Source organism: Macaca nemestrina, chromosome 7 (genome assembly GCF_043159975.1).
Source record: "Macaca nemestrina isolate mMacNem1 chromosome 7, mMacNem.hap1, whole genome shotgun sequence".
In the NCBI taxonomy this organism is placed as follows: Eukaryota; Metazoa; Chordata; class Mammalia; order Primates; family Cercopithecidae; genus Macaca; species Macaca nemestrina.
The window spans coordinates 35,066,491-35,082,700 of record NC_092131.1 but is presented as its reverse complement, the minus strand read 5'-3'; the positions used below and the strand labels follow the sequence as shown (position 1 = coordinate 35,082,700).

At 45.9% G+C, this 16,210-nt stretch overlaps 2 protein-coding genes across 2 annotated transcripts in view; both read right to left on the bottom strand.

Annotated features, from left to right (window-relative positions):
• LOC105494301 (double PHD fingers 3) overlaps positions 1-4,433 on the bottom strand; it is a 287,462-nt gene extending 283,029 nt beyond the window's left edge. Inside the window, exon 1 of the mRNA XM_011762612.2 lies at positions 4,363-4,433. Within this exon, the coding sequence (XP_011760914.1) occupies positions 4,363-4,394 (32 nt within the window). The 5' untranslated portion in view covers positions 4,395-4,433. The remainder of the gene's footprint in view (positions 1-4,362) is intronic.
• On the bottom strand, positions 3,524-4,352 carry LOC112428960 (uncharacterized). The gene is made up of 2 exons (XM_071099908.1): positions 3,774-4,352; positions 3,524-3,723 (listed from the first exon to the last, which is right to left on the bottom strand). Exons 1-2 carry the CDS (start codon positions 4,180-4,182, stop codon positions 3,650-3,652), a joined length of 483 nt encoding a protein of 160 aa, XP_070956009.1. The 5' UTR covers positions 4,183-4,352; the 3' UTR covers positions 3,524-3,649.
• Positions 4,434-16,210: the final 11,777 nt, after the last annotated feature.

Below are 16,210 nucleotides of genomic sequence, written 5' to 3'. Positions count from 1 at the left end.
GTGCCACAGCAAGAGTGAGGTCTGGCTTCTAACTTTCACATGCACAAAACCACTTTAGATTAGAATACACTAATACAGGTCATAGAATGCACAACGAGATCTAGATTTGCGGTTCATCTACACACATGACCTGCTGTTTGACTTGGCTAAGTAAGTTTATTTTCTTCTCCCAGAGTAGTGTTCTTAATAACAAAACAGGGACATCAACATATACCTCCAAGCAAGGTTAACTCCTTACAAAAGAAAGTTTCAATACAATCACGTATATGTGTGTGTTCACAGTTATCAGCATGACAAAATAGTTTATTGGTCTGTTTATAAATAATTACTTAAGGTAAAGCCCTGTTGGTTTATATGGAATTTAATAATAATAATTTTTTTCTAAGTAGGCAGTTATAATAATAGATATATACGTATATAATCAAGTCTGGCAGAAGGTGGCAGACATTCTCAGTTAAATGCACACCAACCAGGATTTTGATAATACAAGAGTAAGTTGTTTAAAGTACTGATTGCAGATTTGGGGAAAGGTCTTTTATCTGAACTAGAATATTAAGATTCAAATTTATATTAAAAGCATTATGTGGCCAGTGCGGTGGCTCATGCCTATAATCCCAGCACTTTGGGAGGCCAAGACAGGCAGATCACTTGAAGCCAGGAGTTTGAGACCAGCTGGCCAAGATGGAGAAACCCTGTCTCCACTAAAAAACACAAAAATTAGCCAGGTATAGTGGTGCGCGCCTATAAGCCCAGCTGGATTCTGGAGGCTAAGGCACAAGAATCACTTGAACCCAGGAGGCAGAGGTTGCAGTGAGCCAAGATCCTGCCACTGCACTCCAGCCTGGGCAACAGAGCAACACCCTGTCTCAAAAAATAATAATAATAATAAAAGCATTATGTTTCCCAGGTATGCAGAAATCAACCAGAATGTGACTAACCCACATGCAGGCCTTTATTAAATCCTTATTTATGTGACCTGCATGTGTTTACTTCACTACCTGGACCTTATCTTGCTTGTTTATGTAAGAAATGAGGGTAACTCTCATACATCTTTGCTCAGACAATGTAGCTGCTAAATTAAATAACTTGTAATACACATTTACATATCATACATGTCCACCAGCGCTTTTGAATTCTATTTGTCCAGATGTGACTGCTTGGTTGTGGGGGCCACCTGCCGTGTCCCCTTTGTGATCTGATCAGTGCAGGCGGCTCCTATTTCTGCCTCTAACACCCTGTTGGGCAGTAATAAGATGTTAAAGGCAACAACAGAGAGAGAAGCCGGGCTGTCAGCTTCAGAGAGGAAGGGGGTGAAGGGTACAACAAGGAAGAAAAAGAAAGGGAGTTGAGGGGAGATCAAAGACAGGCAGGAAGAAAGCCAAATTGCTAAGAGAGGAGATGTGGCTTCAGGAGCTTGGGACCCTAAGGAAAACCCCAAAGCAATGAGATTCAAAATTGTGCCATCCCATCACCCCAGCTAATTGAATTATTGAATGTCCCACATGGAAAAAGCTAGTACAGTGAAAAATAGCCCATACTCAGTGTAGGCAGAGCCCTGCATAGGTGCTGCTGGAAACCTGAGCTTGTTTCTTCCCAACACATTAACTACCACCACTTTATCCCCCATCCTGAGGAAACCTTTGTGTGACCATTTTCTGTAGGGGGCGTCCGTGGTGTTGGCTTTTTTTTTTTTTTGGAGGGAAGAGAGAGACTCAGAACGCACACAGAGAAAATGCTAATGTCATTCAGCTCTGTTTCATTGTCAGGAGGGACACATGAGGATAAAAACATAGCTCTCCAAACCATTCTCTCCGCTACCCCTCCTCCCTGCACCACCACCATCCCTTCGGCTGGATGTGTCTCTGCACTTTGTTCTAATTTATCCCATGCATAATTTATTCACGTTTGTATTGTTTCCTGATCAGCAACTTTTAAAAACAAATGAAATATATAAGATGTTTTATTAAACAAGTTGTTTAAAAAAAAAAAAAAAGGCAGATGGTGTCCGTCTCCCAATAACAACGTGTGTGCTCCTGCATTAGGAGTTAAAAACTGTCCAGGGTGTGAGAGGCTGGGCTGGTCAGGGGTATTGTTTACACCCCTTTACCCCCAGGGAAAGGGTCTGGGAAGCAGAAAGGAATGGCTAATTATAAATGACCACTCAACTCCCACCTAGAAAAAGCAAGCAGGGGCGTTGTGTGTATGCTAGTGTGTGCATGCGTGTGGCGGCACAATTACAAATACATCACATTCCAACTGTTTCTAATTATACAAAGTACAATTCAGAACTAATTCCCCTAACCAGCCGGGATTCCGCCACCTTCTTTCCCCCCGTCTGTCCCTTCCCCCACCCTTAACCCCACCCTACACAGACTCCCTCCCCAAACGCGCACCCTACTGTGATCCAAAAAAACCCTGGAGCGAGCAGGGGAACACTGAAGCTTAGAGATACTGCGCCCGCCCGCGCGAAAGCGGGCTCCCGGGTAACTAGGGTACAGTAGGAAACAAACCTGGTGCACATGTGAAATAGATTCTCTAACTTGAGTTTACCAGGTGGCATCAGCCTGGTTATGTGATTTCGGCTGGATATGGGGAAACTGCAAATCAGTTGTGGGTTCGGTAGAGACAGCATCAGCGGTGTTGCAGCGAAAGCAACCGGCAGCGAGGATGCGGCGAAGTTACGCCCATTTATTCTGCCATAAAACATTTTCTTTCTTGGATGAAACGCTGTGGCGTTCAAGTGCAGTGTATCCGAGCTTCCGAGGCAGAACTGAAGCCGGGAGCTCCTATCTGCTCAGCCTCAGCTTCCAACGTCCTCTTAAGGGCAGCTTTCATATAAATATCTTTGAAACCTGGGGCATTCCTACCCGTTTCCCTATTTCTGGTGGGCGACGAGCTGGTGCAAACACGTCTGATTCTCCCTGTGCATTCCTTTGCGTTAGGAACCCCCCTACCGTCTCCGGGAGCGAACCTGGTTTTCAACTCCAGGAGTGGCGAGGGGTGAAGACGAGAATGCGCTGAATTAAAAGAAGCAGGGTCGACAGTGGCCACGCACCAGGGAGAATTCGGCACGAACCGCCCCCTACCCGGCCCGCACCTCCCTCTCCCCCTCTTTGCCTGCGGCTTCGTCCGGGCGGGGAAGTCCCGGTCGAAGGGGTGCGGACCCCCAGCCCACCTCGAATACGGAGGGAGCCACCCTCTGCCGACATCACCCAATAGCACCCCTTTCAGAGCGACACTAGTTTTCCGAGGCCACCCTTGGCTCCGCGATCGCGAGCGGACTTGGCGGCTTAACAGTTCCACCGACTGGAAGGAAGGAAGGAAGGAAGCCAGGATGAAAAGGAGGAGGAAGGCAGGCAGGCAGGCAGAAATTGGCTGTTGGACCCGGGGCTGGCCCCCGCGAGTGCTCGCCCGGCCCGCCCCACTCTGTCCAGGATCTGGACAAGCGCTCAAAGTCTCCCCGGGGCGGCCAGAGGCACCTGCCCCTCGCCCGGCCGGGAGCAGACGCTGCCCCCTCGGGCCAGGAGCCCCAAAACCGCCTCTCCGCCTGCCTCGGCGCCTCACCCAGAGGTGGCGAGAACACCATTCATAAGACCTGCGGCTTCCCTGCCTCCAAATCCACCCCAAGTTAACCCGAGTCGTTAATCCACTACAGCCAGGTTGCTCGCAAACACACGAGCAGACACACGCGCGGTCGCCCGGAGCGCCTCCGAGATCCGGGGGCTGCCGGGGAAAGCCCGGGGCGACCACCTGGGACCCAGCGCGCCCGGGACCCGCTGCTTCCCCCGCGGTGCTCCCAACTCCGGAAGGTTTGCACAAACTCCCCGCGAGCGATCGGAAGGCGAAGAGCGCCTTGCAAACTCCGGAGCCTCCGCGGTGCGTCCGCCGGACCCAGCAGACCCAGCGGCGGGGCGGGGGCCACGGGCTTGGGGGTGCGGGGCTCGGCCAAGTGCACCGAGGCAGTCCCGGCCCGACGCTCGCCCCCCGCCCGGCCGCCCCCGGAGCCTCGCTCCCTGCCCGCGAGGCGGGGGACTCCAGGGACCGCGCTGTCCCCGAGCTCCCGCGACCCCCCTGCTGTAGAGCGCTCGAGCGCCGGGCTCCTCCGCCGGCAACCCCTATCTCTCGCTCTCTCTGCAATTTAGCAGAACACAAATGTAACAATTTTCTTCTTGTTAATTGCATCTCCTGACATTTCTGCGCGTTGGGGGAAAAAAAAGAAGTAAGAGCTGAAAGAAGAGAGAAGCCCCGCCGCGGCTGGAGGCGCCTGCAAGCGCAAGCACTGGCAGCGCTCGCCACGCAGAAGGCGCCTTTTTTTTCATATTGAAACCACGCGGAATATGTACATTTTTTAGTCTTACTTACGCTTTCAGGGGGTTGTGAATGACAGTCGCCATTTTGCTACAATGTAACAGAATATTGTCTGTCTCAGAGTTCTAAAGGTTCGCTCAGGGGAAGCGACAGGCCAATCAGAGCGCGGGATACCGGCCCGCCGGCCAATCGGCGCGGCTGGTCGCCAGGTGGGCGGGGCCTGCTCGGTGGTAGTTATTAGGGGAGCTGTCAAAGCCCAGAGGTCACTCCCTTTTGTAGAGCCCGAGAGCCAGCAGGTCTTAAAGGGGAAGTACCGCGTTGGCAGCTCCTTTTCGGGCTGGGGAAAGTGGAGACGCACGGGAGAATATTATAGTTTGGTTCAACTCCCTACTTTTCTAAATAACTGCAGAGTTTGCGCGCCTGGACAGAAATATTTCAATATTGCCAGCAAGCCACTGAATCCTATTCATTAGCTTTTGGCTTTGCATATCAACATTTTTAATCCCCCAAAGGGTAAATCCCCGTGTTTCAGTACAAAAGTTGGAAGGCTGCCGTTTCGTGTAACAAATTACTTCGTGTGCTTTGCCGTTTGCTAATGCTCTGGGTCCTGCTGCTTTTTAATATTCTTATTCCCGAAGTGTTCTCTTTATCTCCGCCACCTTCCTCTCTCGCTTCTTGGAACTGCCGCTGCTGTTCCTGGCGACTCCAGGACAGCAACTCACCCTCCCCCTGGAATGCCTCAATGTCAGGCTCACTCTCTCCTGCAGCCAGGGCTTTCTTTACGTAGTGCAGGGGGGTTACTCTGCGCGGTCCGCCGCTACCACCCCTTCTGTTCTGCTCCCTACACCAGAAACTTCCAAAATGCTCAGATTCCTGCTCGGTGGTGCGACCTGGAGCTCTGACCTTTAGGCTTAGAGGTAGGGAGGACTTCAGGCAACCTTTGGAAACTTTCTACTACTAGGAAGCAAGTGCCCAGGCAGAAGTCGTAGAGCCTGGACTGGGTGTTGTCAGAGTCCCTTTAGAGGAGTGGCACACGCGATTCTGACGTCACCTTTCACTACTTAGAAGGTGGAAAGAATTTGCTAGTGAATAATCCGATGTGACCCGAGGCGTCCAAAGAGTCTGTGTCTGCTTCAAGTCAGTGTGAACTCTTCACTGGCGAGCCCCTGACAAAATTGGGAGACTTCTGCGAAGTCAGGCTTCCACTGGGCACCGGGAAGCTCTGCGTGGATGAAATCGCATTAAATCGAGAATAGGGTAGGGGCCTCGTTAGCATACAGAAGTCTGGCTACCATTCCAAAGCTGTTTAATCAGGTCAAATAGCTAAGATAGTGGGGGAGGGGTGGCAAGGGGAGAGAAGTTGCCAAATTGCCAGTTCAAAGCTATGCCCTCTCGCTTCCTTTTGCTCCTCTCAAGACAATGAATAAAATAAAATAAACATTCCAGAATTTCAAGAGTTCAACTACATACGCTATTAGATTTACAGATAAACAGAAAGTGACTGAATAACTGTTTGTAATAGATTTGAAATCTTTAACTCCTCTCTGCCTATTTAATAAGCAGAATCAAGTTCTACAGATTCCTTTGTAAATTCTTTGCATAGCATCTTGGCAGCGATTACAGTTTGAAAAAGTTATCTCCGAGACGGGTGGATCACGAGGTCAGGAGATCGAGACCATCCTGGCTAACCTAGTGAAACCCCATCTCTACTAAAAAATACAAAAAACTAGCCGCGCGAGGTGGCGGGTGCCTGTAGTCCCAGCTACTCGGGAGGCTGAGTCAGGAGAATGGCATAAACCCAGGAGGCGGAGCTTGCAGTGAGCTGAGATCCAGCCACCACTGCACTCCAGCCTGGGCAACAGAGCAAGACTCCGTCTCAAAAAAAAAAAAAAGAGTTATCTCCTTTTCCAAAATTAAAGTTTGAAAAATCCCTTCTTTACTAATTTGACAAGGGATTGGTTCAAAAGTCTATACTTGACATCACTGAAAAGCAAGCCCTATATTTTCACCCAAGAAGTATGAGTTTGAAGTATCAGTCAGAAGTCCCACTAACCTCTTTGAGGTATCAAAGACACAACAATTCAGATTGGTAGACAACAACGCATTTTCTTACACACAGCCTGATAAAGTAGGAAATGTAGAGCCTCCCCTAAACAAGATTTACAATTTAATGGGGGAAGAGAGAAGAAATGAATTTATATTACATATTAAAACACATACTCTAAGCATGTACATATCATTTATTGTGTTAAAGCCTGCAAGCAGAAACCAGCATAATCTCTAACTACCTAACAAACTTGAAAATGTCAAATCAGATTTATCGATTGGATTGGAAAATAGTGAATTAAAGACAGTACTTTAAAAAAAAAAAAAAGGATAGACTTGTTTTTTGTAATCCAATGGAATGTCATTTTAACTCTATCAATACAGTTATGACTTTTAAAGAAACAGTTATATTTAACATAAAAGAATTATTTTAACTTTAGTGTTTATATTATAGATCAAAATACAAAGTTTTTTGTTGTTGTTGTTGTTTTTTACCAGAAGGTTCAAAAGCAAAGGGGCATAGAGCAGGCATGTTTAAAGAAGACAGTATCCTTAAACAGAGTTTTGGAGAAGTTTAGCAGTTCTGGGGCAATTTCATAGTGCTGTACATGGCAGAAGTGTGAACTCTGGAATCTGCCAGCCTGAGTCCACTATTTACCAGCTGGGTTACCTTGGTCATATTTACTTGCCAGGATTAAATGAGGTAATACATGTCAAGTGTCTGACACACAGCAAGCTTTCATGTTATTATTTCTTACAGAGAGAACCAGTTCTTTCCTTATGGTATATGGAATGTAGGGAATCCAAAAAACAAGGCACAACAGAAAGTGAAATTAGCTATCACATTTAGTTTTCTAAACCCATTAATCCAAGAAAAATGATCAAATGGACAACTTGGATGAGAATAAAATAATAAATAGGAATGATGTTTCAATGAGGGGTCACATAACTACATAACCCTGAAAAAGGCCTCTTGCTGATTGTGATACCAAAACACCTTTTAAATTCTTTTTTTTTTTTTTTCTTCCTGAGATGGAATTTCACTCTTGTTGCCCAGGCTGGAGTGCACTGATGCAATCTCGGCTCACTGCAACCTCCACCTCCCAGGTTCAAGCAATTCTCCTGCCTCAGCCTCCCAAGTAACCGATTACAGGCGCCCACCACCATGCCCAGCTAATTTTTTGTATTTTTAGTAGAGATGGAGTTTCACCATGTTGGCCAGGCTGGCCAGGTTGGTCTCAAACTCCTCAATTCCTCAGCCTCCAAAAGTTCTGGGATTACAGGCCTGAGCTACCGCACCCACAGCCTAAAATCCCATTTCTAAAGCTCTAGAGCTATTCATATATTTGAATATACTTCATTGTACTCCATCCCTTTGATCTTGATTTAGCTAGTTATGCAGCTTAATTTGGAGAACAGAGTGGCCCCAGAATAATCACCTCCTCACCTCACCTGGAGAATGTTGAGCTTCACTGTCCAATATAGGCGCCACGGGCCACAGGTGACTACTGAGCACTTGAAAAGTGGTTACTCCCAATTGAGATGAGCTGTAAGTGTAAAATAATGCACCTGATTTCAAAGACTTAGGAGAAATAGAAGGTAAAATAACTCATTATAATTTTTATAGTGATCGTATGTTGAAATGATATTTTGGATTTACTGGATTAAAGAAAATATGTTATGAAGACTAATTTCACCTATTTCTTTTTACTTTTTTTTAATGTGGCCACTAGGAAATTTTAAATTGCACATGTGGCTGGCATTGTATTTTTATTGTACAGTGTTGCACTGTACAACAAAATGAAGAGATCTGCCTTTTTGCACTGTACAATGAAAACATACCTGAAGTGTGTGCCACCAGGGAAAGAAGTGTGGGGACCATTCTCAACCATGTTAATTCACCCTTGATGTCAGTGAGCGAAACTCCCTGGCCCAGCTCCTGTGTTTGCCGAATGTCATCCATTTGAAGGAATATTGGGCACAACCAAGGACCCAAGAACCTAAGCCCAAAGGACACCCATCTCTCTTTTTTATTATTATTTATTTTATTTTTTGAGGCTGGAGTATAGTGATGTGATCTCGGCTCACCACAACCTTTGCCTCCCGGGTTCAAGCAATTCTCCTGTCTCAGCCTCCCGAGCAGCTGGGATTACAGGAGCCTGCCACCACATCCGGCTAATTTTTGTATTTTTAGTAGAGACAGGGTTTCACCATGTTGGACAGGCTGGTGTCGAACTCCTGACCTCAGGTGATCCACTCACCTCGGCCTCCCAAAGTGCTGGGATTACAGGCATGAGCCACCACACCCGGCCGCCATCTCTCTTTACTCCTAAAATGTTTGAGGGCTATTTCAGCAGACAACACAATGCTATAAGAAACCCATCCAGAAGCACGAAAGAATGGCATTTCTGTAGCAAGTGCCAATCTTTCCAGCTGACTTTTTAAAGGCACATGTAAACGTGAGAGAGAAGTATGGGAAGGAGACACAGGCCTTCCAAACAGCCAAAGAGTTCATTTGAAAGAGGAAGTGTGCCACAAAAGCCATCCAAAACAAATGCAGTTCCTAATGGGCTTCAAGAGCTGAAGGAGTTTTAAGGCTCATGGGGATTAAAAACAAGAACAAGCTCATCCTCAATCCCTCCATTCATCCACAGAGCAACCAGCCATGGCCTCAGCAACTGGTTGGCTGTACTGGTTCCCTGAGATACAGAACCAGCTCTGATATGTTATCCAGGCACTGAGCTGAAGAGGAATAGGAGTCCTTTGGAAGAAAAGGGAGCATCAAAACTGCAATCTAATTTTCTCTCTTCCTGGGGGAATGTGGGGAGAGGAGTTTTTAGACCCTTCACAGTATCTCAGTGCATACAAACACACACACACAATCAATTTCTCAGGATGGGAGATGCTCCTGGGGTAGTCCTTTGAAACCTCATAATTCAGGGCAGAGTCAAATAAAATCAGTGTTTACTGCTGCCCACTAACTTCATTCATTCATTCATTCATTCATTCATTCACTGGAGGCTTTCTCTAAGGGAGGCATTGTGCTAGGCACAGGTGGCAAAATAAAAATAAACCAGACATGGAAACAATTCTCAAAAAGCAATTTCCATCCATCTGGAGAGAGAATAAAGACAGTAGGCCCAACCCTATGAGCAGGCAGAGCAATTACTTAATGTGACTTAAAAGGAAGAAGCAGCCTGCCCAGCCGGTCTTCTTTTCCTGGCCTGGTGCCCATAATCCAAAGGGTTCATCCTTGAGTGTTTGTTGAATGCATTCACTCCTTTGGGTTTTCAAGGTTTCAAGGTATTGAGATGTTCACAGATTTGTATAAAACAAAGGAGAAGAAGGAGAAGTGATACATGTCAAAGAAGGTCAGTGGAGGGAGGGAGTAGTTCTTGAGTGTTTCTGACGCTGGGTGAGGGAAAGGCTTCAAGGAGAAGGTCATATTTAAATTGGGCCTTGCTTGGGGAAACCCTTAGAAATAAGCCAAGGGGTGAAAGGCCTTCCACACCAAAACCACAACATAGCAACATCTAATTCATATAGCAAATATTTGTAGATTATCTACTGCTGGGCCTTGGAGTACAGAAAGACCTAAGAAAACCCCTGTACCCCCACTTTAAAGGGATCATATTTGAGAGATGGGGTGGGAAGAGAAGGCAATTACAAGGCAGAAACAGGAAGCCACGGAGCTCAGGGCACTGTGGGGCTGGATGAGGAGCCCCTGCCAGAACCAGGTCAGGATCATCTTCCTAGAAGAGCTGATGCCTGAGCTAAGTCCCAAATGACCTGGAGGAGGAAAGGGTGTCCCTACAGAGATGGCAGCACATTCAGGGAAGTCGGAGACGGCACTGTGATTTCAAGTGATCCCTCTGGTAGGAAGGTAGTTTATGCAGAGGGATAAGAAGCAGAAGCAAGGAGCGGGTGCTATTGCTAAAAAATGTGTTTCATCTGGGAGGCCGTCAGGCAACACCGAAAGATTTTAAGCTAGGAGTGAAAATGAAGAGATCTGCCTTTTTTTAGAAGCTCATTTCAGCAGCAGCATGACCATGGATTGAAAGAAACTGAGCTGCAGGTCTGGGAACCTGTTAAGGGGCTGTGGCAGCCCAGGATGAGGTATACAGGGCAGAATCAGTGGCTTCTAAGGAAGGGTGACTGGCATGCTGTGAGTTTGAGGGACACAGGAGGGGCCCAGGATGATGCACCAGGAATGGCCATCAGTCAGCTTGGTCTTGACTGGAGAAACACACAGTCAAGGGCAAGGCCTGAGGGCTGGAGGCCAATGAAGCACTGAGACTTTCTGTCGTGGGGCAGGGGTTTGCCTTACTAGAAGACCTTAATCCTCCATCCCCAACCCTTCCCTAATGTTGGGATCAATCTATCCCCTGGGGCAATGGTGGGTAACCTAGGCCGAGAGGCTGTGACAGGCTGAGATTCTCTTGAATATCCCCCTCCAAGCAACAGTGCCAGCTTTCCTTTCTCTATGGACTCCACCTTCAGGGGGAGCCTCTTCCAAATTCCCTTCTTCTCATCCCCATTCTTTCCCTTAGGACATGCTCTGAATTGGTTTAAAGGAGTTTCCCTCCTGGGTGGTTGCATTTTAAGAGGGAATTCTAGGACACCTCAAAACCTACACAAGGAAGGGATTAAGACTTCATAACATACACAGCACACACACTCTCTCACACACACACACACAAACACGTGCGTAAGCAGTAACTTGATTAGAACCTCAGACACCAGGAAAGCCAGCAGATGGGATATTTTTACACAGGAGCTTTCTCCACTCAAATCACACAGTAATCCCAGTCTACTCTCAAGACCAGCCTCAGCCCCCTTCTCCCTCACTAACGTCAGACCATCTCAAGTGGGCCTTGGGTCTTCTTCCCGATAAAGCCACTGGTTGCAGAGCTTTCACGGGGTCTATTTTTCTAAGATGGCTAACTCTCCTTTCTCTCTTCCACCCTCCTCTACCTGCCAAGTCCACATTTTCCAAGTCCTCCCTCAGCCCACCGCCGGGGACACCGTATCTGAAATTCTGGTAGTTCTTCTGTCCTAAGTCAAAGCAACTGGCAAGGCCTCCTGCAGACAGGGACAGAATGGGACAGGAGAAAAAAACTGTCCCATATCACCACCATAGGGAGTGACCAAGACATGCATGAACAAAATTCCCCTAAAACTATACATACACGTGAAGAAAGAAAATTCACCCCCTTGGCCATTTCCTGGATAGAGAAGCATTTTTTCATCTACAAAGTGGATGCCTCAAAGGCCCCCAAAGAGGGCTTTCTACAGGGTGTTGCTTTAAGTGTGGTGACACTCCCAGGCACCTGTTTCCCTCACTCACAACATTTACATGACCTCAGGCTTCTACTCTGTCATTAGTCAGGAATCATCCAGAAGTCTACAAGCCAAGCACAGGAGGGCATATTAAGTCTTGTTGTCCTGCAGATATTTACACCACCATATAAAAATAGGTGCCCGCAGCAGGAGAGATGGATGGAAGCCATGGAACCTAAAATGTCCCCCACTCTGGCAAAGAGGGAGACAGAGGCCTGCTAAATTAAAGCAGGTGTTTTCTGTTCTCTGACAGCCTCGGGCAATGAACTCTGGCCTGTATAGTTGCAAAAGGACCTCAACTCCATGTTTATGCTACTCCAGAGGAAAAGAGAAGAAGCTAAGCAAATATTCCTAAAGCCCACAGAGGGCCCCGCGCATTTTAAATGCATCTAAGCCAACAGGGCAGCCAGGCTGAGGACAACTTCTCCAAGGCAGCAATGGGTTCTGGGACAGAGGCACAGCCCAGAGAACCCCGAAGAAAATAAAGATAGAAGAAATGGAGCAGGGAAAATCAGTGAGGTGGGACTGCTGAGAGAAAGGAAAAAATGGAAGTAATTGGTTCTGGTAAGGGGAAAGGCAAAAAAAATCCAATAAAATGGGACTATTAAAGACCTAAGCAGCAAAGGAAATTTATTTTCTGTACCTGAAATCCCAAAGTCATCAGATGCTCTTTGTTCTCACCAATCAAAGGATAACACGACTTATTGTGTCCATGTACAACAGACACACATTTGCATAGTTGCCATATTGTAACAGTGGGAACTCAGTGACAATTCTGAAAGTGAGGGCTATTTCCTAGAAACAAGTGGGCTCATTAACAGTGACTCTGAAAGCCACCATGTTTCTAGAAAGACTTTTGATAAAGTTGATGGTAAACATTTTAATCGTAGCCATTCAGCAGCTTAAATCTAAACCTATTTGGATTAAATGGATCTCAGGTTAGGCACTTGCTGCTTTGGGTTTTTGCACAGTTTTATGAATAGCTCTATTAAGATACTTGCATTTGAGTACATCTCATTTTCTGTTTTCCTACCCCACGAGGTGTAGAGACCAGATAGGACACCTTAAATCTCCAGAGTCTGGCCCAAGGCCTAGCAGATGGTTAATAACTGGTAGTTGAAAGAATAAGTATATGCACAAATCACTAAATCTAGTGATATAAATCCCTCCCCATTTAATAAAAAATAAATAAAAATATATAAAAAAAAAAAAAGCAAGGCCCGGCCAGGTGGCTCACACCTATAATCCCAATAGTTTGGGAGACCAAGACAGAGAGGATAGCTTCAGGCCAGGAGTTCAAAACCAGCCTAAGCAACATAGTGAGACTCTGTCTCTATTTCCAAAAAAAAAAAAAGTCTACTCCATACCTACTAGGTGGCTAAAATCAAAAAGTCAAAAATAACAATTGTTATTAAGAACAGAAAAATGGAGAAATCAGAACCCTTATATGCTGATGGTGTAATTGTAAAATGGTCCAGCTGTTTTGGGAAGCAGTCCAGCAGTTCCACAAATGATTAAACATAGAGTCACCATGTGACCCAGCTATTCCACTCCTAGGTATATCTCCAAGAGAAGTGAAAACATATGCCCACAAAGAAACAGGACATGAATATTTATGACAGCATTATTCACAATACCCAAAAGGTGGAAACAATCTAAATATCCATCAACAGACAAACAGATAAACCAAACGTGGTGTATCCATACAAGAGAACATTACTCCACCACAAAAAAAAGAATAAAAGTCCTGTTACATGCTACGACATGGATGAATCATGAAAACATTGTGCTAAGTGAAAGAAGCTAGTCACAAAAGACCGCACACTCTATGATTCCATTCTCATGAAATTCCAGAATATGGAAATCCACAGGGCCAGGAAGGAGATTAGTGGTTACTCAGGGCTGGAGAGGGCAAGTGTATGGGAATAGGAGGGGGACAGCTGAATGATACAGGGTTTCTTCTTGAGGTGATGAAAATGTTCTCAATTTTAATGTGGCGAGGGCTGCACATATCTCTGGATATACTAAACACTATTGAACTGTGTACTTTGTTTGTTTGTTTGTTTGTTTTTAGAGACAGTATCTCACTATGTTGCCCAGGCTGGACTCCTGGGCTAAAGGATACTCCCACCTCAAGTGACCACAGCAAGAGAGATGGATGGAAGCCACGGAACCAGCTTTGTACACTATAATGCCCAGCTTTGTACACTATTGGGTAAATTGTATGGTATATGAATTATATCCCAATTAAGCTGTTTTTAAAAATTATCTACTCATAATAAATATCAGAAATTTCTATGGCTATTTTCTCCTTTAGAACTGCATTGGACAAGTAGAAAATGAAGACTATTAGAAGAGATTCAATTTTCAGTTTGGTGCTTCTACATTTATATGAAGCCTGAAGGCTGAGGTGGGAGGATTGCTTAAGTCCAGAGGTCAAGGCTCCAGTGAACCATGATTACACCACTGTACTCCAGCCTGAGCTACATAGCAAGACAGGAAAAAAAAAAAAAAAATCTTGTATATTAGCTACTCTGGAGTGACTCCTCAAGTGAAGTCTCATAATGCGGGCTGAACTGAGAACCGGTTTTACTTAATGACTAAAGCTACTCCTATCTCAAATTTGGGTTTCTTTTAAGTTCTGAGATATAATGAGGGTAGGAGGGACAATTCTATCCGAATTGAGGTCCTTTTTCAGTTTTATAATGTCTTTAGCTAGTTTTGATCATGAATTATGAATTTTGGATAAACTTTCATGTGACAAAACCAAGGAAAAAAAACAAGGAATATGACTGGAAGCACTGATGACAATATTAAACAGTATAAAAATCTAAGGTCCCAGCACTTTGGGAGGCCGAGACGGGCGGATCACGAGGTCAGGAGATCAAGACCATCCTGGCTAACATGGTGAAACCCCATCTCTACTAAAAATACAAAAAAATTAGCCGGGCGTAGTGGTGGGCACTTGTAGTCCCAATGAGGCAGGAGAATGGCATGAACCCGGAAGGTGGAGCTTGCAGTGAGCCAAGATCGCGCCACCGCACTCCAGCCTGGGCGTCTGAGCAAGACTCCATCTCAAAAAAAAAAAAATCTAAGGAAGGAGGGTGGTAGCAGAAAAAGGGAAATCCAAAAACCCTAGAACTGAATCCTAGCTTGACTACTTCCAAGGTACACAACCTCTGGCAGGTGACTTGACCCTGAACCTCAGTGTACTCATCCGTAAAATGGGGCTATTCATACCAGCTTCTGCATGCGATGGTGTAAGTGACATAAAGAAAAGTAACTAACACATAGTCAACACTTGAGAAATACTTCACCCTTCTTCCTGGATAGAAAATGCAAGAGTAAGAACTCGATACTGAACAGGAACAAAGAAGGGAAAGAACAGACAACAAGGAATGGTGGAGTTAGAGGGAGTCTGAATTAACAGAATGAGACCAAACAAATTCACTGTAGCCAGATAGTCCTGGACCAAAATGGGAGATAAGGCTTGCCTGTGTTCAAGGAAAAGGGGCATTAGACAAAACAGAGAGCAAAATGAGAGCAGGAGTGGTCTGTCTGTAAGCCCTTTGAGGTTTAGAAAGGAGCCAGTCCTGGCCGGGCGCGGTGGCTCAAGCCTGTAATCCCAGCACTTTGGGAGGCCGAGGCGGGTGGATCACGAGGTCAGGAGATCGAGACTATCCTGGCTAACATGGTGAAACCCCGTCTCTACTAAAAATACAAAAAACTAGCCGGGCGTGGTGGCGGGCGCCTGTAGTTTCAGCTACTTGGGAGGCTGAGGCGGCAGAATGGCGTGAACCCGGGAGGCGGAGCTTGCAGTGAGCCGAGATCCGGCCACTGCACTCCAGCCTGGGAGACACAGCGAGACTCCGTCTCAAAAAAAAAAAAAAAAAAAAGAAAGGAGCCAGTCTTTGAGAGGCTTCATGCTGAGATATTATGGAATTAGATAGGGATGTGGTGGATGAGAGCAGGATGGGATTAAATGTAACAACCAGGATATGCAGTTACTAATAAGTTACTCGCTGTTCTCAGGGATATTCCAAAAGCCTGGGTTTTAAGAAAGTAAGCCTTAATGGAAACAAACCAACGTCTACTCCACATTAGACTGTCTCCTCCTTTGATGCCCCCTTGGGAGGAGGATGGAGTTGTGCAACTGTTTTTTACTGAAAAGAGTAAAACCAGTTTTCAAACAGTGCCCTAAATCCCAGCGCCCAAATTTGTTACTGGCAGTTGGGCGCCCTCTAGTGTCAGTTGGCAGGGATACCACCCTTTGAAAGTCGTAAAGTTGGGAAACCCTGTTGGGTTCCAGCTCTAGAAGAAACTGCCAAACAGCAATATTTACATGGATACCTGGAAGGCAGGAAAAGGTTGAAGGAGCACCACTATGACACAAACGAGTCCTTCTATTGAGAAGTTCTGGAACATAGTAAGAATTCGTGAGATGTTTGTTGAAAGTGAATGGCAATTAGGTCCATGGCAGACAGTCCTGCATTAACGCCCCATTACGATATTGACA

Coding starts and splice junctions, on each gene's coding strand:
- LOC112428960 (XM_071099908.1), bottom strand. CDS start 4,182: ATGCAATTAACAAGAAGAAAATTGTTACATTTGTGTTCTGCTAAATTG. Junction 3,724..3,773: donor CACCGCGGGGGAAGCAGCGG/GTCCCGGGCGCG, acceptor TTTCCCCGGCAG/CCCCCGGATCTCGGAGGCGC.